The 25,113-nt window shown below is 30.9% G+C and overlaps 1 protein-coding gene across 5 annotated transcripts; it reads left to right on the forward strand.

The window, feature by feature from the left end:
* The first annotated feature begins 5,291 nt into the window (after positions 1-5,291).
* On the forward strand, positions 5,292-23,208 carry LOC141672890 (MADS-box protein FLOWERING LOCUS C-like). 5 transcript variants are annotated; one of them, XR_012555726.1, is made up of 9 exons: positions 5,294-5,573; positions 13,185-13,263; positions 17,391-17,446; positions 17,526-17,637; positions 19,414-19,455; positions 20,869-20,910; positions 21,023-21,182; positions 22,784-22,831; positions 22,966-23,208. XR_012555726.1 is itself a non-coding variant. In XM_074479581.1 (8 exons), exons 1-7 carry the CDS (start codon positions 5,389-5,391, stop codon positions 21,143-21,145), a joined length of 639 nt encoding a protein of 212 aa, XP_074335682.1. In that variant the 5' UTR covers positions 5,294-5,388; the 3' UTR covers positions 21,146-21,182; positions 22,344-22,753. The 5 variants fall into 5 exon arrangements, 4 of the variants coding, with proteins under 4 accessions (XP_074335684.1, XP_074335682.1, XP_074335683.1 ...); XM_074479581.1 differs by lacking the exons at positions 22,784-22,831; positions 22,966-23,208 and adding an exon at positions 22,344-22,753; XM_074479582.1 differs by lacking the exons at positions 22,784-22,831; positions 22,966-23,208 and adding an exon at positions 22,357-22,753.
* Positions 23,209-25,113: the final 1,905 nt, after the last annotated feature.

Consider the following 25,113-nt stretch of genomic DNA (forward strand, 5'->3'; position numbering starts at 1 on the left):
ATTTTTTAGTTATTGTATCCAACCCCTCTTAAATAATTAACTTTACTGGGCAACACCTTAATTCTTTGCTTATTAAACTGAATGAGAATTCAAAAGCCCTTGCCTCCATAAATCAACACTTTTCCTCTAACGAGTCTTTAGCTTTTCTTATATCTCAGGTTAGCATGATGAGGGCGTCACATGAGCTCTTTAATAAACATGTTTGGCAGTCTCTAGATACTATTAATTTCAAGCTCAATGTTCTTCATGCCCATGACAAACGATTGTCTAAAATTAATGATTTTAAATTTGATTCTCTGCAAGAAGGCACGTGCTCCACAGCTAAAGCTTGGGAAACGGAGTTTTTCATACGTTTCTTCCAGTTTGGGTCTGAAACAAAGTTTCTATCTCAGCAATTGTCTGCTATGCAAGATAAGTCCAAGATGTACCGGCACATGAAGAAAGACTAGATTGGTGACTGCACTCTTGAAGAAATTACTACGCCTCTTCCCCTACCAGCCATACCTCCACCATCGGTTTTTGGTATGATTCATGAAGAATACAAGTCCAAGATTTTCCAGTTGCTACAGGAGCATGATGGGAAGACATCAGTCAAGTATTCTTTTGACCAACTCTTCTCTGTATGGCAAAGAACCTGTCTATTCAGCCAAGGACAAAGGCAAAGGCAAGACGCAAGTTGATGTCTCTGATGATACAGATTAAAAACCCTTTTAAGATGATGAAGGGGAAGAAAGAGGGCGATTCATTTATTTTTGAGACTGTTCCTTTTAACTATGGTTTTTTTTTAAAAAACTATGATATTTGATGATGTTGGTTTTTGAACTTGGTTTATGGTTTTTACAACACGGTTTCCATAATCTAATGGGTTATGCTTTTAATTTGATTTAGTTCATAAATGGTTTATATGTTGATTGGTGTATATCATGTTCTTTCTCATAATCATCATATCTCTGTCTATTTTATGCTTTACACATCTCAATTATATATCTGTTGCATAAAAGTTATAATCTGCATATATACTGTTTTGTTACTAACTTCTTAAACATGTCTTAAAGTATTTTTGACTAGGGGAGCATATGTTCTATTTGTCATCATCATAAAAGGGAAGAATGTTAGTCTGCAAATTTTCGATAATGAGACTTCTGGACAATTTTCCGAGAACAATGCAACAAGATGTCTGAAAGTGCTGATTATGAGATTTAGTCTTGTTAAATGATAGGGTTTGTTGTAACTTCTATTTGACTAGGTAAACAAGTTAAACCATAAACAAACTCTTTCATGATAAACCTATTTGAATATTTCAAAGCTTATCATCTTTATGGTTAATCTCTTTAAACAAACTAACAAGATTGTTTTATAAAATCTTATCTTTTTATTTTCAACCAAAATAAATTAACAATTTTATCTCTTATTTGGTTTGAAATTAAAACATGTTAGATCTTTTGCCTATATATACAACTCCAGTTTTCAGATTCAAAACTAATACTTTCACGTTCTATCTTTATATTCTGATAACCTTTCTTATTTATTTATCTTGAATATCCAGTCAAACAAGAATTTAGTTTGAGTTGTAAACCTTCATTGTTATTCACTGCGTGTATTCATATTAACTTGTGTCGGGTTGGGGAAAGATTTTGATTTCGGAGGATTAGCCAAGGTAGAAAGTGGGTTAAGTGATATCATTAGTGCTATGTGACACCAGTGTCAAGGAAAGTGTTCTTTTAAAGGCTATATGTTTGTAATCAAGAAAAAATGTAAGTTTTTTGTTGAAATTGATATAATACATTCTCTATGCTAGTTGATACGAGGACTTGGATGTATATCATAGACTAGGAGTAGGTGTCGAACCAAGTGAAAACTCTTGGTGTTCTGCATTCTTTATTTTTTATTATTACTTTTTTTAAATTTCAGCAATTTATATTCTGCAGAGTCTGCCTAATTGGTGAAAAGGTTTGTCCCATTTAGAGATTGTCTCACTAATCTTAATAGTTACATTATCGAATATATAAATTATGTTTTTGAATTTCATTGTCTTGGTCATTCCTGCTTACCCCGTTCAATGCCTAACTACTTTCTTCTTCCAAGCACTAAACTATTTTTGGAATTTAATAGAAAAAAATTGTAAAGAATTTTAAGAGCTACTAAGAGCATCTCCGATGCTGAAAAATCCTTATATGACATCTCGGTGTCGCATCTAGGTGACATGTGATAATTTTTAGAAAATATTAATAAAAAATTGCACTTCAATCTTATATTTTCTTAGCAAAAAATATAGACAATTATTTTTTGTAGGCTATATTTGTCTAACATTAAAAAATCCTTAAGTATACTTTTACATAATCAAAATTAGGGGTGAGCATCGGTCGGTTTGGGCGGTTTGGAGGGTCCAAACCGAACCAAACCGAAATTAGCGGTTTCCCTAAAATCCAATCTGAAACCAAACCTTTATGTGAAAAAACCAAACCAAACCTATCCGTTTAAAACGGTTCGGTTCGGTTTGGTTTCGGTTTAAACAGTTTTTCCTATAAAACAAAGTTAGAAACTAAATTAAACTTGAATATGTAAATAAGAATCGAAATTTTGTATCATATTATAGAATTATATGTTCTATTATAATCATATTCAAAAAGAATATATAAAAATAATGACTTTGAAAAATATAAAGGCAAGAAGATGAAAAAGACCAATTCTTATACTTTTATTAAATAAAAATAAAAATAATGAAAACATAAAGCATACATAAATATTTATATCTTAGAATAAAATATATTATGATTAGTTCTTTTATATGTTTTAGTTTACATATATGTCGAACATTATAATTTTATTATTAATTGCACTTTACTAATATATGTATATTAATGTTTTAATTTAAATATTCGGTTCGGTTCAGTTATATCGGTCGGTTTGAAGGTAAAAACCGAAATCAAACCGAAAAAATTTGGTTTTTAAAATGCCAATCGGTAACCGAATCAAACCGTTAGTAAATCGTCAAATTCGATTTGGTCGGTTTGGATTGGGCGGTTTCGGTCGATTTGGCTAATTTATGCTCAACCCTAATCAAAATGATAGATAATATCATTGAAGTAGAAATCAAAAATTTTAGCTAAAATTTTACAAAATTACAATAAACAATCATTATAATTCATCATTTTATATTTTAGCATGGAGATGTTCTAACAACTAGGAACATGCCGTTACATTATTTTTTTAGGGGTGAGCGCGGTGCGGGCGGTGCGGTTTTTTCCTCAAACTGCAAACCAAACCGCACATGCGGTTTGCTCAAATTTCCAAACCGCACCGCGTACCCTCGAAAACCGCATAAACCACACCACGAAAATGCGGTGCGGTTCACTGCGGTTTATATTTTACAAGTTCAAAAGAATTAAATAAATACAAAACTTTAATTTAATAAAATTTCTGAAAATAGTTTTAGTCAATTAGAATGCAACATCTTAGTTCACTAGTATTAATAGTGATTTTGGTTTTCCTAGTGAAGAAATACAAACAAGAGATTGTGTAGTCTCTTTTTTATTTGTCAGAATATCGTGTGGTCCATTTGAATTCCTTAATGAATTTAACATATAATTCTAACTCAATAAGGATGTTATGACCATCTGGTTAAATTCAGTTTAACGAAGAACATAAAATGGTTATTTATGTTACCCGATAGGAATATAAGTGTATATACATATATATATTAATAATATATTAAATATTGTGGTGCGGTGCGGTTTGAACCGCATTTCAGAAATTTAAAACCACAACCCGCACCGCACGGCGCGGTTTATTAAAAATTCAAACCGCAACTGCACCACGAAAATTAAAAACCGCGTTTTGCGGTGTGGTTTAATGCGGTGCGGGCGATTTTTGCGATTTGTGCGGTTTTCTGTTCACCCCTAATTTTTTTTATCATCCTATTAAAGTCAAGAGCTTTTTTAAAGGAGCCTATTAAAAATGCTCTTCCCTTCTAATTTCAATGCTAAATTACTAGTCAATTATCTAAAACCCGTATCCACTCATCCTACACATTTTAAGCCACGACTGCCACAATATCAAAATAGTTTGTCTACTGCTGCAAAATCATATGAATATATAAAATGAATAATTTATATGCATGACATTATAACGAACATTTATTAATCCTTTTTTAAATATGGCCGCGCAAATTTTGTATCCTGCTTGCTATTATTATATATACTAGCTGACGGCCCGTGCGATACACGAGTCTTGGTTAATATTTATATATTTTAATTTTTATTTTCATTAATATTTTATAAAAATAATTAAATATTAAATAATGATTATATAATTATAATTTTATTGTGTATAATTTCAAATTAAGTTCAAAAAGTATAAATAGTATATATCTGATGAGATCTTATTCATAATTAATAATGTAAATGTTTATTGTTGGTAAGATTTGAACCCGAGAACTTACATGTATTTTTCTAAATTATAAAATAAATGTTTGTTATTGACGGGATTCGAACCCGAGAACTTGTGGAGTGTATTTTTTAGTTTTTGAATCTAACGGCTCTGATTATTTGGTGAAGAAGATTCAACGATCGTGATGGAAAGGGATAACCAAAATGAGGGTCAACCAAAATATAAATTATAGATCATTCCGATTATTATAGTATAGTATAGTAAATATATAATATATAATATATAGATAAAGTGCTGCATTTTATTGTACAAAATATCTTACTTGCCGCCTTACAAAATATCTGTTCATGATTATCACTTCCTGCTGACAAAAGGCAAAAGTAAGACAAATCCTAGATGACTCCAGAATGCCTAGATAAAAGTTTTCAAAGATATACAAAATTATATTTTATTTACTAATTTTTTTTGTGATTATTTAAATAAAAATCACATATCTATTCTAATTATATTTCCATACAAACATAGAAAATACGACCAATATTTCTTAACATTATTATTATTATATGAATTATCAAAATACTATATTTTCTAATTTTTTTTGCTATTTTATTTAAATTTTGAAAATAATTACAAAGATACGATTTGAAATCAATATGCAACTTATTTCACGTTTCCATAAAAATGTTCAAAATAATATTGGTTGGCATTAATCAATTGAATTTGAGATTGTATCAAGTTGCAAAATCATACTTTTAAAAATTTGAAGGTATTTTCAAAAATTATAACACAAAATTATTATTTTTTCAATTTTGTTGAACGACATTTAACTTTTTTATAATGAATAAATATTATACAATCTCCACAATGTCAACATTGTACAGTCACCATCATTATCCATAACAGTTAAAAGAGGAGGGGATGAATAAATAAATAAACAAGGGACGTTGTGGTGGCAACTGGCAACGCAAGGGAGGGCTAGGGTTGACGTGGAATCTTGAGATGGGGAGAAAGAAGCTTGAAATTAAACGGATCGAAGACAAGAGCAATCGACAGGTGACTTTCTCCAAGAGAAGAAGTGGTCTTTTTAAGAAAGCTAAGCAACTTTCTATTCTTTGCGACGTTCAGATTGCTGCTCTCATTTTCTCTAAAACTCACAAACTCTATGAATTTTCCAACTCCAATAGGTAATCTTGTTTAATTCATTAGTTGTTACATTTCTTTCATCTTATATGCGTTTAATTTATTCATAATTTCATGGTTTTTACCATTATGATTTATGAGTTGTAACTATGATACGTGCGACAATGACTATTGATTCTTATGTTGTGCACTACTATGACTATTTGATTTATACATATCTTATTGTCATAGCTGATTTGTGCTATTCTAATCTACATATTTTGTACTATTAATCTATTATGACTATGATATGCGATATGATATCTATATGTATTATTGTGACCGGTGATTTGGGCTACTTTAATTGGTGGATTTTGTATCACTATTACTATGATATGTGCTACTACCACTATTGATAGATCTGCATTATTGTAACTCAGTGATTTTTGATACTCTAATTGGTAGGTATGTCCTTTACACTATACTAGGATTTTTAGACTAATATTAGCTTTATTGAAAAATGACCTTTATATGCTACAAATGAATTTCGCCCAAAAACTACAAAATGTTTTTGTCGTTCGATGAATTGTATATTTGTAATTTTGATGAATTGTGTAGTTGTAATTTTGATAGCTTTGGTGCAACGCTTAGGCCCCCAATATTTCTATAAAACCTTTATGTATTTATATATTGAGAATTATTCTATGTATTTTTTAAAAAGATCAACATATTATATGAAATTGACTCGGGACTGAATAGAGGTGGAGCCTCATCTGGATTCTTATTATCAAACTTTTATTCTTAGATATTTACTTGGCAAACCTTGAAAGTTTGTATATAAGTAGTTATGGAGTTACACAAGGGCTATATAAAAAATATATCCAGGACAAAACCTACTATGTAATTAGGATATATTTTAGTTGTAAAATTTTGTTCAATTTCGCTTCCATTACTACAATTTTAAGACTCACCGTTTACATATTTGTTTGTCATCAAATTTTGAGGATCCGTGAGAGAGCGTGAATTGTATTAGGAATACAAGATTGGGAGTATATCAAAAGTCAAAGTCAGTGATGACTAATAAAAAGGTAAGCCAAAATCTAAATTTTGTTTAATTTTACCCCAAATTATTTACTAATAGACTATGCCAAATTATCTTAAATTGGACTTAATAATTATTTAATTAAAAACATTTGGGCGTCTAGGATTTGTACCTTTTCCCCTTCATAATATAATAAATGGGGAGCAGACCTGCAAGGACCTTTTTGGTGTACTTGCAAGTTGCAACCTAGAACTGTCAAAAATCTAGTACAATCAAATTGAGCTGGTAGTACAAGTAGTGCAGGAAGGCATTACTGTTATATACTTCCAACATTATGTGATGACCACTTAACACTCCACAGTTCACACCCACTAAAATTTGTCATTTTAAAACTGTACACACATATATATATATATATATTTACAAATTAAATTTGTGGATTATGTTAAAGAGGAAATTAATAAAATTATCAGTTATTTACTTTTATTTATCACTCAGTGGTCACGGTATCTCCACAAAGTAGAGTTATTCGTTATTTAAACAAGTATCATCATGGAAGCAGTCCTCAACAATTTATGTAAAAGTAAAAAAAAATTCTTGTAGAAAAAAAATAAGTTATCCTTGAGAAGTACAGTATTAAAATTGTTATTGCAAAAGGGTATATGGGGACACTAGCATCACACTTCTAAGGTACATACTATTATATCTTACTAAAATCACATTCTTTCTCTCTACTCTCCTTATTATAGGACTTGTTGATTAAAAGTGCTTCAAAATATGTTGAAATTGGAGATGTACACATATCTATAAAAAGTTAACTAAAAGTGTCTTGGAGGTCATCCCACAGCTAAGGGTGCACTAAGTGCTTATCTATGCTTTGCGATAGAACTTTTAGGTGTAGTTACCAAAGATCAACTGTTTGAAATTCATTTTTTTTACAACTGTATTTGGTTTGGTGCTCAACATCTATTATGAACATAAACAACAAAGCCATTTTCATAATGATATAGTGTGCATGATTGGCTTTTGAGTTTTGCTTATATGGGCCAAAAGCACATTAAACATTGCATCGGCATGGTTGGCAATATAAGCGGAAGAGCTTAGTTAGCAACTTTCAATTTATAACCTCCTGAAAGGTGGAGATGGTAACATTCCTTATTTCATTTTTTCTTCGAGTTCATTCTTCTCTTCCCTCTTACTTTATCCATACTTTATCCAGTATGTTCTTTTGCTGTTTGTATCATGCAATATTTATTTATTACTTTTATGTTTTAACAATTTGTATTTCAATATTAATATTTTAAAATTTGTCTTTTGAATTTTATGATCATGTATTAAATTGTAATATTAGAATTTTAATTTTTTTTAAAAAAATATAACTTATAAGCTATGATTCACCAAACACATCACCAACTTGTATGTGAAATTAGCTAAACCCCTAAATAACTTTTAAGTAATAATTTACATATCAATTGTATTATACTTTTTCACTTTAAGTCATAAGTTACTCTTTTTAAGAAACCCCAAATGGGCACGGTATTTGCTAGTTTCATATTAATGTGACCAAATCTTGACCAAATCTTAAACCCCAAAATTATACTATCGACCAAATCTTATATGAAAAATTTAAAGTAAATTGAATCTTGTTATTTGGATTTGCTGCTTCGGGCTAAAACATAATAATAAATACTACTTATCTAGCTAGAAAAATTATATTATTAAACCAAGTTAAAACAAAATAAAAATTTTAAAAAATAATTTGTTGGTCAATATAATATCATCAGGATAAAACAAACTAATATATATTATTTTTCAAACAAAATAATATTCTCCTGGGCTAAAATAAAATATAAAATAAACTTAATATAATTAGCTGGATCCGGTCAATATAATGAGCATGAGACTAAAACAAAATAATGTATAGTATTGTTTCGCGCTAAAATTAAAATTAAAAATCAAACTAAAGATAATTAGATAAAATAAAATTAAAGTCTACATAATTGGTTGTTAGATTTACTTAAAAATGAGTGGGATAATGGGATCTGCCCTTAATAGCCAAAATATTAAAAGTTTAATACGTCGGGATGTGTATACAATGTTTGGATTTATATAATTACAAGATTTTTTTTCAATTTTTATAGTGTCTATACTATTTCATTAAAACGAAATTAGAGATAATTCGTTGGTCAGGATAATAGCGTCGGACTAAAATAAATCAATATATATTCTTCATTTGAGTTAACAAAATTTATACAACTGATTCAAGATAAAGAAAATTAAAATCATAAAATAATTAAACAAGCTAAAACTTAATAATATGTACTTCGATCCAAACTAACATAAAAATTTTACCATTGATCCGAACTTATACAGATTAAACTAAAATATAAATTTGAATATAATTAGTTGGATTTTAGTCGGTATAATGGGCCTAGGCTAAAAAAAGTAATGTATACAATTGATCTAGACTAAAACAAGACTAGAATCAAGGTAAAATAATCCGTATACTATTGATCCGAGCTAAGCTATTTAATTAAAACATAATTATCTTTTGTAAACACCCCTATTAATATCAATAAAACTATATATCAGTCATTGATATTGTTTTCTAAATACCACTTATTTCTAAAATATCACTAACTTATACACGTATGTGTATATTTATGATTATTAGCAAAATGTATGTATTTAAAATTTTGAATAAACAAATTTATATCTCAAAAATTTTATTCAAATTAAATTCAAAATATTATATATTATTAAAAACAATCGGTGCATCGCACGAGTTTTAAGCTAGTAAATATTTATATGTATAGAGTCTTACTCTAATACAAACTAAATTAAAATACAAACTAAAAACTGCACTACACCCAATTTAACTAAACCCTCCCACACACAATTTCACATAATTCCCTTCATTTTTAATTGAACTTTTTCTGTCAATTGGTGAACATTTTTTAAAATCTAACCTCAATATATTTTTTTACATCCTCCAACAATCATTATGAATACTATATTTGATATATTTCGGTGATAAATCAGTATTTATGATTACAAGAATCACTAAAATCTACTGGTGCCTGGAATAGTACTGATTTCAGCTTAGTGATTCGGGTAAACTTAAATACTGATTTGTCATCGTAATATAGCAAAATATACTATGCAAATTGATGAGTGAGAAATGTGGAAAAATACGGTGAAGTTACTCTTTAAAAAACGTTAACCGACTAACGGAAAAGTCAAATTAAAAACGAAGGAGAAAATATATACATGAATACATAGTGCACATGGAAGAGAGAGAAATGGATTAAACATGTAGTTGTTATTGGTTTGTAGTTTGTATTCTAATATTGGTTTGTATTTGAGTACTTGCCTATATATATGTAAACATCATTGATAATGAAAAGGTATATCATAAAAATGATTAAAATGATCATATATTGCTAATATAATCACGGGGAAAAATGTTTTGTGTAAGAAACTTGTAACATAATAAATTGGAGATTTAATTAAGCTAATAAAAATGTTACAAAGTTAAGGAATATAACAAGGGGGAATAGGGTGATTGCGATGTGTGTGTTATGATATTTTGGTAAAATCTTAACACAATAAATTGTAAAATCATTAAGCAACCTGCATATATGTTGTGGACAATTTTTAAAACCACAACATCACACTACTTAATACTAAAATCACATAAATCAAACTGTAGAAATGTGGTGCAGTGTGATGCAGCGAGCGGTTAAAAAATATATATTTAATGTAACACCCCAGTCCCACAATGATAAGATTTAGGACTTATATTTTGTTTATAAGGCACCAACAAATCATGATTTTTTGTGGGGAGTGTGGTGTGCTTGTGGATTACCCAAGTTGGCTGCATTTGGGATAGTAGGCTTCGACTAATTTCGGAATCGGAGTTGGGACTTGACCCAATTTTCGAAAAAACCTTGAGATTTCACCAGGGTTGTCACATATGGTATTATTCCACAATGGACGGAGATCCAGAGGTGGGGACACGAAGCCACCCGATATTACCTGGCTAGAAAGGCACAATCTTAGTCCTATGGGTTGTTTGTTCGGGCTTGACGATGGTGTCAAAAATTTAAGTAACGAAGTTTGTAATACTCCAGTCCCACATCAAATTGGGACTTCTATTCAGTTTATAAGGCACTAACAAATCAAGATGGTTTGGGATCTTGTGGTGGGCTTGTGGATTACCCAAGTTTGCTGCATAGACTTTGGCTTATTTCTGACTCGGAATTAGGACTTGACCCGATTTTCGAAAAAGACTCGGGATTTGACCTGGGTTGTCACATTTACGAAATTAATATATACTCGCACAAATTTTCTATAAAATATGCTTGACACGAATTTTAAGACTATTATAAAATATAGTTCTATAATTTATTATTAAAATTTTCTTTTTCTGTTTAAAAATTTAAACATAATATTTTAATTTAAAAGAAAAAATATATAAAATTATTTAAGGAATCATACTTTACGGGAGCCTTAAAAATGCGTGACGATCTCCCATCCCCCAATGTAAAGAACCTGGAGGGATGGAGGGAGTATATTATTAACATTATTATAAAGGGGTTTTTTGTATAAATTTATTTTATATTCTCAGTTTCTACTAATAGACTCTTATTCTCTGTATCTAGTTAATAGACTCCTAGTATATAACTTTATTCTCAATTTCTAGTTAATAGGCTCCTATTTATTTTTATTATTATTATTATTATTATTATTATTAATTTAATATTTTTAGTGGCATACCGCGGTTTACATGGAATACCATATCATACCACACCATTAAACTACCATTAGGAGGGGTTTCTGCTTTTAATAAAGAGTATAAATTAGTGTGATATATTTGGCAATTAATTTTTTTATAAAAACTGATACTAACTTGAGCTTCTTATCTCAATTTTATATGTAATCAGAAAAATATATCCAGTTTAAGAATTTATAAGAAATTTTATATATAATTAAAAAAGTGTAACCTAAAAAGACAAAACAATACATATTTTTTTTAAAACATATCCTTGAGTTAATAGACTGGCGTTTGTGGGTGTGTAAGAAATAATGACATACGCTTGTTCTTTATACAAAAAATTAATCATGACTACATTCATATCTATACACTCCACCTATACACTTCACCTTCATCCTTACGCATCCTTCATGTTTTACACCATTTTTCGGCAACAGTGCCATTATCATTACATATCATCCGCTTGTACATCCTTATCGTCATTACCGTTCCTGATATATACACACATGTATATTGTGTGTACACCATCATCCCTCGGCCATTCATTCATATCACCGAATCGACCATCAATCCACCATTCTAGCAACTACTTACAAACAAATTTGTCTCCATTTATATTTTTATAATTGGTCAAAAAGTCAAGTTTCAAAAAGTCCAGTTTAAAAAGTCAAGTTTTGAATTTAGTATTTTCATAACTAACAATAAAACATGTTGTCCTTTACTAAATTTAATATATACGCAAATAATTCATTTAAATACATTTTTAATTATTAGTTGGGAAGAAAGTTCTGATAATTTTACATTCATTAATTTTACATTCATTAAATCTTGAAAAAAATTAAATTGAATGCAGTTAGTGTGTTTTTTGTGCGCATAGTTGATTTTTTTAAAAGCATCTTAAATTTCTTTGGTGTAGTGGTTGGAGATGTGAACATATCATAATGTTGTGGTCATGGGTTCAGTTCCCATGACAAACATCGTTTTTCAACATTAATATGAAAGAGGGGTAAATGGGTAATTTACTAAAATAGTTTGGAAGATTATGTTGGCCTATAATAGGTTTAATAGACAATAGATTATTAAAATTTTTATTAAAATTTTACGTACACAAATAATATTTAGCTTTTTTGCATACTCAACTAGTTAGCCAAGAAGTACAACTTATCTCACTAGTTACAGATGCTTTTGGGTAGAACAATGCTCACCTTTTACACAAGAAGTACAATTTAATAATAATCTCCAACCATCTAAGGGAGAAAACTGCAGTAAAAATTGGTACCAAAAACACCAGGAAGACAATGAAGTAATCAACTAGTTGTTTGAATCAAACTGTGGCTAAGCTCATATCTAGCATTGATAAGAAAACGTCTGAGTTCATATATTAATAATTTGTGACAAATTGATAACATATAATTAGATTTTTTTTTTTTGAAAATTGCATGGCTATGTGGTTTGAACCGCATTTTAGTAATTTTCAAACCGCATTCTGCACCGCATCATGCGGTTTATTAAATATTCAACCCGCAAGAGCAACACAAAAAAAGGTCACAGTTTGGGTGTGAGCAATTTTTGTGGTTAGTTAAACACCCTCGTGCTTAGCTTAACCTCTTGGACATGGCTATAGATACTTGGGCACAAGCATTATTGTAGGCCACAATATATAGATATTTTTATCTACTTTAAGTCCAACACTAATAATTTATATAACTGGGCAGGAAAGTTATTTACTTTATGCTTTTATACACTAAGAAGAATTCTATCATTTGTTTGCGGGAAATTGTTTTACTTCTTTGTATATGTAGTTAACAAATTTTTCAGCAACATGGTTATTTACTCGTTTTCCTTGAACAACAACAGTTTAACTACAATTCTTCGACGATATAATGCCGCCTCTGATATAGACCAGAGGAAAGCCACGGGAATTCATGAACATGAGGTAACCATATTTTGGTATTAGTTGATTTTTTCGTCCAACAAGTAGTGTTGTATTTAGGAATCTGCATTAGTCGAAAAGACACCTTATACTGATTAATCGGATAATTGGCGATTAATCTGTCGAAAATATTTGAAAAATATAATAACATTTAATTTATTAAGCTTGACATGTTATTTTTAGGAAATATATAATGATTAGTCGGATTTTAAAAATTGAATCTGGCATAGGACTTTAGAATGATTAATCGGGTGATAAATTGGTAAAATCAGTTATTTTTAGAATTATTTCAACCTCGGTAAAAAGTATCATATATATATAGGCACATGATCAAATAGAAACTAATATTAAAATTAAAACTAGAAACTAATCTAAACCATTAGATCAATCTAATCCAATAGTCCCCCTAAAATGACCACACCCAACTAACCTGCACCGTCCCACACACAATCTCAACTTTTCCCCTCTGTTTTTAATTTGATTTTTCCCGTCAAACGGTAAGTTTTTTTTAAAATCCGACTTCACTTTATTTTTCTTCATCTCTCAACGATCGATTTGCATACCATATTTTGATATATTTCGAAGTAATTTAAAAAAAAAATTTAGTTTCTAGTTTCTATTCTAAAATTGGTTTCTATTAGAGTAGTCTCGTATATATAGGGGAATGATCAAATACAAACTAAAATTAAAATAGAAACTAAGAACTAATCTAAGCCATTAGATCTACCTAATCTAATGGTCCCCCTAAATTACCACACCCAACTACACCCAACTACTCTGCACCCTCCTACACCCAATTTCAACTTCAGTTTTTCCCCTCTGTTTTTAATTTGATTTTTCCCGTCAAACCGTAAGTTTTTCTTAAAATCCGATTTCACTATATTTTTCTACATCTCTCAACGATCGATTTACATACCATATGTGTTATATTTCGAATTAGTTTTTTTTTTAAAATTATTTGATTTCTAGTTTCTATTTTAAATTGGTTTCTATTAGAGTAGCCCTATATATATATAATGTTTACATTACATTCTATCAAAAAGCATTCCGCAAAGAAAGGGCAAAACACTTACTTTATTATATGCAGTGGAGGAGGCGGGATACATTACTAAGGGGATATTTTTTAACATTATGGGGGCATAAAGAGTACTCCCTCCATATCATTGAATTAAATACATGTGAGGTGTGACGCGGAGGTCGAGAAAAAGTGTAATTAGTGTTAAAAAATAAGAAAAATGGGTATGTGGTGGGATCGATCAAAATTTTAATATATAAAATGAGTATAGTGAATAAAGTAGTGGATATGAGTGGTTGTATTTGGTTTGTATATTATAAAACTTTACTATTTTTGGAACGTAGAGAATTGAGAGGGACGTCCCATAAAGGAAAGTACAGAGAGATGAATGGGACAGAGGGACTAATTTTTTACAGATTAATATTGTTAAATATGTGAATTTCATGTAGAAAACATATATACTTCTTTCAAAACCTATGGGGCATGAGCACCTAGAGGCCCCAATGTTCCTCCATATGTTCCTCCTTGTATGATTATCTACTATCATGACCTTTATTTTTAAATATTCGACTATGTAGTTGAACTGTATTATAATTTTAAAAATCTTTAGTGTTAAACAAGAATGTTATATGTATAGAATTTATTGCTTTTGTTTCTTTCCTCGCGTCAACAAGAACTGCCGCCTACATGATGTCCAGAGTTTGTACCTAGGCCTACTTCTAAATACCACAATTATCCCTCCTAGATGGAGTTAGTAGAATTCGTAGTAATCTTTTTAATTAATGGTTCGTTGACTTCACTCATTTTTTTTCTTCTTATATTTTCCTACCATTCATATTGTTTAGCAACTAAAATCCAACTTTTGTGAGACTTTGTTATTATCTATACTAGTTGATAACTCCACGGGCCGAGTTAATTTATTTAAATAATATTAAAAATTATAATAATATAAATGCCATCTCAAAGTTTCTAATTTTTACTTAGAAAACCTAACCAATCCAACCCAAACTATTGAGTACAATATATGTGCGTTGATTATAATAAAAAGATTATAATTATTACATAATTTCAAAAAATTTATCATTTCATTAAAATATACTATTGAGTCATATTGGAAATAGGATTACTGAGTTGAAGTTAATATAAGATTTGCAATTAAAAAATGGGTAAAATAAAACATATAATATTACAAGTCATCTAGAATTGAAAGAGTAATAAAAATTATACATTTAGAGTTATAATGAAATTCAAAAAGGGATGAAACCAAAAGTTGATGAAACCAAAAACTTATAAAATATTGAATTATCAATACATAAGGGAATTAGGAACACAAAGGTTAAAGCCAAAAGGTTGAAACAAAAATAAAACCAAACTTAATGGAATCATAAGAGATGGAGAGTATAAGATTACAAAAATAATAACTTAAGACATGTAGAAGTATAAGATACACAAACATGAATAAATGATGTAATCAAAAGTTTTAGTAGAATTAAAAGATATACAAAAGTAGGAATAAAGAGTGTAATCAAAATATTTAGTAAAATTAAAAGACATACAAAAGTAGAATGTAGAGTATAAGATAACAAAAATAAAACCAAACTTAATAGAACCATAAGACATGTAGAAGTATAAGATATACGTAAAGGAATAAATGGTGTAATCAAAAGTTTTACTAGAATTAAAAGACATACAAAAGTAGGAAAAAAGGGTGTAATCAAAAGTTTTATTCGAATTAAAAGACATACAAAAGTAGAATTATAAGATATACATGAATGAATAATTGAAACCAAAAGTTGGTGGTACCAAAAATTGGTGAAACCAAAATTAATATTTTGTGTACCAATTAAAAAGGGGTTTCGCTTATTAATAAATGTTATTATTATTAATGTTATAATGAGTAAATATACAACTAGTGTTTACTATAATCAAATTGAAGTTAAGTGTTTAAGTGTAATTTAGTCCACTTTTTTCCGTATGACTTTTTTTTAGTGTTTCACATTTATTCTTTCAATTTAAGGAGATATTTTTTTCAACCCATCAGATAACCAAATTAACTATGACCAAATCAAGAAACAACTTATTATACTGAGTTACTCTCATAAGGGTTGTCTTTCTGAAACTCGCCGAAAGTTAGATTCAGTTACATGATTTAAAGAAGCTATCAACTTGGAGAGATATCAGTAGAAATTTGAGTCCTCATGAAGTCTAAATTCTGTTGATCTGTACCTATAGTGATGCAGCGTAAGCTAAATATGATGAAGTGAGGATATTTTGAGATAATTATATTGTGATGCCCTGTTGATTCCACAGAAGTACCAGAATATCAATATTTTAGAACCTGTTAATTACAAGTAATACCTGGAAATCGGCATCTAAGGCATCTAAAACTTGTTGACCATTCATAATACTAGGAAATAGACATCTAAGATTCGTCGATTCGAACGAATACCCAAGAAAGGTGGAGAAATAATGTTAAAATTTCAGAATTCATTAAAAAAATAAAATAGTTCAAAAACAAAAAGAAATAACAAGTACATATAATTAAAAAAAACCTGAAATAGAAGGCCTAAAAACCAAAAACATGTTCTTTGATAAACTGATGGTGGTGGAGTGGCCACTACTAAAGTTGTATTTTGTGCTGATAAACTTAAGTACCTTATCCTTTTATATTGTCATGACATGGGGCATGGCTTTAGCCTTACGTTGTATCCTACTCCTGTCTTGTTGAGTAATAAAATACCATACCATATTAATTAGGCTTAATGACTTTTTGAGCTTCAAGGTTTGCATCAAGCGTTTTTTTTTTGTCTATGAAATATTGAAAACGTACATTTTTAACATTAGACAGGAAAAAAACCGAAGGACCATGTAAACCGGGCAGTAAGGTTTAAAAATTCGTTTTAACTACTTCAAGGATAAAAAGGAATGCTTTTGTAAAACAGGGGTAGATGGTTATTTTTTGTGCAAAACTTGAGGGTCAAAAGGTTATTAAGCCTATTAATTATTCGTAACTTGGGTTCGGTGGGTAAATGGTAATTGACTCGACTGATATACTAAAATCCCAATATTTCATCTCTTATAAGATTTGACAATGTGGCATATTTTTTTATAATAGATTTCAAAATATTCAAGTACTCAAGCGGAAGGAGATCTCTTGCAAGGAGTTGAAAGGCAAGCCCCCTCATCTGAATGTTAAGAGGTAGTTATTGATGTCGATTTTATACTCATTACTTGAACCTCAATTTTTTAGGGACCTAGCTGAACTAAATCCAGACGAGCTAACTGTGGCAAACCTGATGGAACTAGAGACACAACTGGAGACAGCACTAGTTCAAACAAGAGCAGCAATGGTCTTTGTCAATGTATGAGAATCTACTCTTCATATCTACCTAACTGTGTAACAAACACAGTCACTAATTATAAGGCTGCCCACTAGTGCAGAGTGTATTTATTAGCAAAAAGCGAACTGCTACCAAAACCATGAATAGTTATCCTTAGACAGCTGGAGAAATACTACAATGCTAATTTAAAACATAAATTTACCTTCCCACATAATTGTCGCAAGTAAAGAGCTCCCATTCTCTTTGGTGGTCCTTGGTCAGGTCTGATTTAGGTGTTATAATTTATCTTAATGTGCATCAAGGTAGTATTAACCTTTGCTTCAGGATAAAGTATTGGGTTTGTACGCTACGTGTATTATGCGGTAATTGCTCTACATAGATCAGGAATAGTTTGAAGTGTCAAAATTTTCTGATTGTGTAGCACAACTATGAAAACCAAATAATGGCCAATATCTTGATTTATTTTTCTTGGTTTCTAATCCAAAATCTTTAAAATTGTCTCATCTTTCTCATCCTTTTTCTTATCCTTTTTCTTTTCTCCAAATATTTTATTTGCTAATTTCCTGTTTCTAACCTGCGAAATATAATTTGTGCCATCTTTACCAACACTTGAGGCATAGAAATTTGCATTATGCGAGCATGGCTTATACTCGGAACATGGCGATACTTGCATATAACTCCTTGCTTGCAGTCTTGGTCATTTCGCACCCCTACCAAAAAGCAGGCCCTCTGGACAGTTTGGCGCTCATCTGCTATAACTCAGTACTTCCACTTTGAAAGATTTTCTGACCATCTGTACTTCCATTTTAAAAGATTTTCTGACCATCTTCTTAACGTCGAAAAAAGGCCAATCTGATACCGTTATTGAAAATTCTTCCTTAAAAATGTCTTCATTTCTGTAAAATCACTTTCTAGCCACGCTAAGGCCTAGGTTCATAGTCCAGCGTTGTAAAATAATCCGGAATTTATGAAGTATCTGCAAACATAGTTTTTGTTTTTATTTCCGCTATTAGACTAGATAGAAGTGGGCATGCCTACTCTTGAGAATTTTTCTGCTGTTCGTTGTCATATTTTTTAAACTAAAAATTAAAAAATCACAGGAGACCTAAAGCACCACCACTTATTGCGAAGGGCTGTGTAACCTGTGGTGTTGGTGACTGAGTTGGGCTTCACACTATCTTCATGCCTTTTGATTTCATGCTATAGTTAGATAAGCATGGAGTTTATGTTTTTATTTGATACATCTCTTCAAGGTGATTCTTTCTAGTAACAGAACATCCTTTATCTGTATTTCTCTTTCTGAGACGGACACAACCAATGCTAGTCACTCCATAACTGGACCTGTTTCTTAATATGATAGGAATTACTTGAATCATTGTGAATGAATAAATGCTATGTATGGTCGGTGAGAATGAAATAAAAATTAATGATAAAAATTCAAGGACAAAAAGGGATGAAATAGGGGAGACTGAACAAAAACAAGGGACTGCGGGTATTTTATGATGAAGTTTGCGCTCTTAGTTTAGATGGCTCGGAATTATTGGAGTAAGAACGAAAGTTCTAAAAATTTATTCACACATCAGTAGATGTTTCATTCCATGCCCTTCAAAATTTAGTTTACACCAAGCAAACACAGTATAAGTTCTTGGTCCATATTCGGGTACGTTCAACATGTGTAATTTTGCCTACAAAATATGAATGCAAGAATATTTATTATTTTCCAGTGCATGCTCCACCTTGTTTGAATTTGTACAAGGATCTAGTTAAATCATTTTATTATATAAATTTATTTTGCAGACACAGCTAATGAAGGAACCAATAACAACCCTCCAAGAAAAGGTACCTCTTATTTTTTATCTACATATGGTATGTTTATACTAGGAGTAAGGTTACTCAACATTCTTGATTTCAACGGTTCTCCAAAGCTTCTTGGCATACAACATTCAGGAAACAAGATTTAGTGAATTACGTGAACTGTTGAACTTGAACATCCTTTTCTCCTTCCATGTTACCAATCACCCATAGCTGCCATATATGTGTCAGAATAACTCCTAAATTCCACTTTCCATCCGACTTACACTGAGCATCCTAATTCACTCCTCAAGTTGAGTTGAGTAATTTAATTCTTTTATATGCAATTATGCTATTGAGATACAGTTATAAAAATGATGACCATAAGAAAATACAGATTCATTTTTTGTATATCTTATTCATAATATCTAGTAGATATCCTATTGCTTAACTAATATATCAGGAAACATATATTTTCTTAATCATAAATATTTGATGTAGAAAGTTTCACCATGAAAGCCATGCTAGACCATTTAATCTATGACATATGGTATAGTTGGTGTTGGATTACTCAGATGGTTGAATTTTTTGTCACCCGTAACAATTATGATACGTAGGCACTATTGTCGGTACATTTTATTTATTGTCGAGATAACTTATTTTTTTTATAAAAGGCTGAATTAAAAGCAATGTAACCAATGATGAGGATCAAGGAATGAATATGTTAATTGGGATTTGGATATGTGTACTAGTTGTGATGTTCAATTGAAGAGGATACAAACATGGGTTATGAAGCTTACTTGGACAACAAGGAATAAAGGAACGATGCATGATGTTGGACAAGTAGCTAATTATTATATAATTATTAATTCGAATTTTGCTTGCAAGTTTTTACCTTTCACTTGAAAGGGTTTTTCTTGTTTTAAGCACTTAGGATTTTATTTTCCTATTTGGATTTGGTTTTTGTCTTTTTTCTATTCAGGTTTGGTTTTTAAATTTGTTTCCTGGAAGGATTCAGATATTGGCTAATTCAAGCTGATATTGAATTTCTCGTGGAATCCTATTGGGTTTGGCTTATTGTCTAAGCCTATAAATACCCTTCTCATGTAATCTTTTAAGGGAGACAATGGATGATATAAAACTTGTGTTTTGAGATTAACTATGACTAGTTTTTCTTTTCTCTAAACTTCAATTACTGGCTTGTTTTGAAGGTTAGATTCATATTACTTAGTTTCCGGATTGATCTAAACAATTTGAGATTCAAAGTTCACGTTTCTGGATTGATCGTGTTCTTTTTAAATATCCTTTTCTTCTTCTCTTTTCTTTCTTTGTGGGGCGATCCACATCAACCAAGTACCACACAGGAGCTGCTACAAGCCACCAGAAAGTGCACATTTGACATTGTAATGTTAAGCTTAAGTAAACTAAGAAATTCTTATGATTAGTAGCTACCATTTGTAGGAGAAGTCGCTGAGAGAAGAAAGGAGGCTCCTGATGCAGCAGGTAGATATACAGAGCCGATTGCTTGCCTAGATCATTATTGCATCATATATATATATTACAGAAAAACAAAGCAGCAATAGTCTATAATTTACTAACCTTTCTGCCATTACAGATAGCTGAAATGGTACAGGAAAACATAGCTGCAAAGGAGAAGGACGATATAGACTTTTCCAACCTGGCAGATAATGAGACAGATCATGCACCAGGGAAGGAAACACTTATGTTGCTTTGTTAGTAGAATGTTACATCCATCAATCAAGGACCGCCTGCAGGTAGACATCTGATCTTAATCTCAGACACAAAAAAGCATGTTACAATTGTTCTATATGGTTTTTTAATCATGTTTCCTAAATTCACCTTATCCTGCATATACATGTCAATTGTTGGCACGACAAAGCACTGTATTGTGTCTTACGTTTTAAATTTCTATTCTCGAAAAAGGAGATGGCTTTTATTTTTATTGAACATTGTTGACTCCACAATGATAAGGCACAGTTTGCTATCTTTCTCTATTCTCTCTAGCTAGAGTTTACTTAGTTTGTTCAATAGTAGAACGCTGTTTTTGTTACCATATTTTACAATCTTTTGAATAATAAAGCTTCCGAGTTGTGTTTATGTTTTGTTTCTCAATATGATTGTTGTTTTGAATTCCTAATTAGGTAATTAGGTACTAACCTCACGATAATAACTGATTCTTCTATAACATGTTTATGTTAGATCAAGTTTGTACCCAACATCTGTAGAGAAGTAGTCAATCTTGATTTTTATTGTTTTGGCAACAAAATCTTATTTGCAACTTACAAGTTGTTGAATTAAAGCCTATTTGCCTTCTGTTATTCCTTTCCTTCTAGGGTGGATCTAGTAAGGGGCGCCGGGGGACACGTGTCCCCTCTAAATATTTTTTTTTTACATTTTTTCACCATTAAAATTTTTGAAAAATATAAAAGTGCCCCCGTAGAAATTAAAAATAAGAGGGTGCCTCCCAGAATTTACTCGGTGCCCCCTAGGTAAATATTTCTAGATTCTCCCATGGTTGCAGCTGACCAAATCATATCAGGAGGCCTATGTATTGATGTAGTACGCCTCTAAAATTTTGATTAGTTCCAAAATCTTATTATTTAAGGCCTTTGTTGTATAGTTGGTTATAGAAGTGCAAATAGTTAATGGGTATCTATTGCAAGATGATATTTGAGTGCTAAAAATGTAAAAAATACTAGAAATATATAGCTCATACTCACGAGTGCACCGATGTGACTACCCTTCCAACAAACCAAAGGAACTATGGAAGAAGAAAAGAAAAAATGCACCTGCTCACACACATCAAATTCTGCAAAGTATGTGCAGTGTTCGGTATATACTTGGTTCTTTGGGAATTTCAATTTTTGTATGTGGGATAACAAAATTATCACGTTGTGTTAATACCTATGGAAAAGATGTGTGTATCAGGACTGACGAAAGTCTCTCAAGTGATTAGGCGAATCATATGTCGTGAACAAAAAAATTAAAGGGAGACAGGATTTTATGAACATTACTATAGACTAAAAGGACTTACGATTATGGTGTTTCTTTGCAAATATTGCGGGACCCGTCTCGTTGTTTGCAAGGTTGAACTAGTCGATATCTCTCTTTTTGTAATCTTCCTTCTCCTTTGCAGCTAAGTTTTCTTGTACCATTGCAGCTTTCTGTAATTGCAGATAGGTTAGTATATCACTGAGCATTGCTATTTGTTTGTATTTTCTGTTATAGATGCGTTTTGTATCTAGGCAAACAAATGGCACTGTACATATAATTAGTCTATCTATTAGTCCACAACTGTTTAAATGTTATTAGTTTCCAAATACAATTGAAGGCTAACAAAAAAGTTACATTTCAGAGCATTGCGACTAATTAAGCAACGGGGATGGCTCAAATATTTACAAGGGTAATGAAAGTGCAGAAATTTATGGATAAAAATTGCAAGAAAATGTGCTAATTTGAATTTTCTTAAAATTAACTTCCAAATAATTTACTATGTATTTCTAACTTATAATAACTTATAAGTTTTATAATTTGCAGATAATATATGTGAGCTTAATCTCTACAAATGCAGAGTTCATACTCCAAAGCGCACATATGTTATACTCACTTCATTATCCTTCCAAGTTCCAACAAAACAGAGGAACAATGGAAGTTAAGAGAGAAAGAAATGCTTCTGCACATATTTTGGTAAATCAAATGCAAATGTGTTGTGCAAAAAGAAAGAAAAAGAATGAGGCATCTAGGAATATATGAACAACTGGCAAAAATGTAAAATTTATGAACATTAATATGGGAATAAATGGACTTACAAATTCATATATTTGTTGTTTGCCAGTGTTCTTCTCCCCTCTTGAGTGTACAAATAGGCAACACAAAATATCAAAATGAATATGTTACTGAGGATCGTGTGTTGTTACAAGTGAACACGCACACATTTAAAACCAGTAACATATTTATTAAAACATTGTATTGTTTAATTTTATAGAGAAAAACTGAATATTTATCCGAACATTTTGAAAAACCAGTGCTTTTCCCAGGAAAAATCAGGCTTTTTTAAATCTGAATTATCCGAATTTTTAGATTTCTGATCGGGCCGGGCCAGGCCGGATTTCGAAGGGAAAAAAGAGGTCCGTTTAAATTTAGTCAGGTTTTTTTAGGCATGCAAACAAAATATGATACAACTAGCATAAACAAATATTTCAAAATAAAACTTAAAGCCAAACTTCGGTTGTCGACACAGAGGACAGCAATGCTGTTGCTCTATAGGGAATGCTCCGCCTACCCCGGTAGTTCTTGTGGTAACGACGATGTGCACAATATTCGAGGAACCGCCTATGTTACTGCCAACCCCTGACAGTCCACTTATGGTAACATGTACTACCTCCGTCCCGTGGTATAAGTTTATTATTTACACGTATTTGAATATTTTTAAAAAATATAGTTTTATAATATTTTTTTAAAGAATAAAAATTTAAACATAAAATTTTTATTCAGATTTTTTTTTTTTAAAAAAAATATTGTAGAATCATGTTTTAAAAAAATATTAAAAAATAATATATAAAATTTAATGAAAAGTACACGTGTTACAATTTGCAACTTGCAAGTCATATGTACTCTTATTCACGATCTTATTCACGAGGCCTCAAAGCTGTCGGCACAACGAAGTGAGATATAGGGTTGACGGAGAATTCCTAAAACTCGGATGGACATTCACCTAAACCTGACAATACTGGTATACGATACGTGAACACGAACGAAATGACACGAATAATTAGTGTTTGGGTTCAAAAATTTGGTACACGAACACAAAAAAACCCGTATATAATTAGTGTCGGGTCTGGGTTTCTAATTTAGATACACGACAAGGGACGAAAGTACACGGAATAAATAAATAGTTAAACATTTTAAAAAATATAATATATATAGGGAAAAATATCAAGTTGCCCCCTGCTTTCGTTCAAAAGTATCAAGTAACCCCCTACTTTCCAATCTGACTCAAGTTTGACACCTATCATGTCATATTGTTCAAGCCGTTAGAGTCAACTCTTTTTTCTGGTCAAAATGGACGGTAATCGTTAAGTCTACCGTTAGTTTGTGACATGGCGCCCTGTGTGCAAGCTGAAATGTAAAAAAACATTCAAAATAATAAAAAAAACAAGAGTAAAAATACATAAAAATGAGAATAAACGTGAGTATGTTATTTTGTCTGAATTAGGGGAGAAGCGAAACGGCGCCAAAACCCTAACGGCGAGGTGACGCGACTGAGGCGATCGAGTGCAAGATCAAGGAAGATAATAGTATCTGTGATCGTATCTTCATTTCTTATCATCGGACAAGGTATGTATTCTACTTATTTTTTGTCTTTTATTGTGTTTGAGAAAAAGAAAGGGGTTGTCTGAATTTGGTTTGTTGAATTTTGATTTGTTGAATATGGGTTATGTCTATATTTTGTTCGCCTGATTTTATTGTCTTGATTTTTATGTTTTAATCGAAGGTAATTTTAATTGCTTACACAGAATGTCATCTAGGGTTTCGATTCAGTTGCATCATCATGGGAAATTTAGTGCAAATGCGTTTAAGGGTAAACCTGGTTATTCTGGGGGAAGGGTTGACATCATTGAAAATGTTGACACAGATAAGATGACCATATTTGATCTTGAAGACTATACTCTGAAATATAATTAT

The sequence above is a fragment of the Apium graveolens genome, chromosome 7, assembly GCF_009905375.1.
Source record: "Apium graveolens cultivar Ventura chromosome 7, ASM990537v1, whole genome shotgun sequence".
Taxonomy (NCBI): Eukaryota; Viridiplantae; Streptophyta; class Magnoliopsida; order Apiales; family Apiaceae; genus Apium; species Apium graveolens.

Coding starts and splice junctions, on each gene's coding strand:
- LOC141672890 (XM_074479581.1), top strand. CDS start 5,389: ATGGGGAGAAAGAAGCTTGAAATTAAACGGATCGAAGACAAGAGCAAT. Junction 19,456..20,868: donor TAACAACCCTCCAAGAAAAG/GTACCTCTTATT, acceptor TACCATTTGTAG/GAGAAGTCGCTGAGAGAAGA. Junction 20,911..21,022: donor GGAGGCTCCTGATGCAGCAG/GTAGATATACAG, acceptor CTGCCATTACAG/ATAGCTGAAATGGTACAGGA.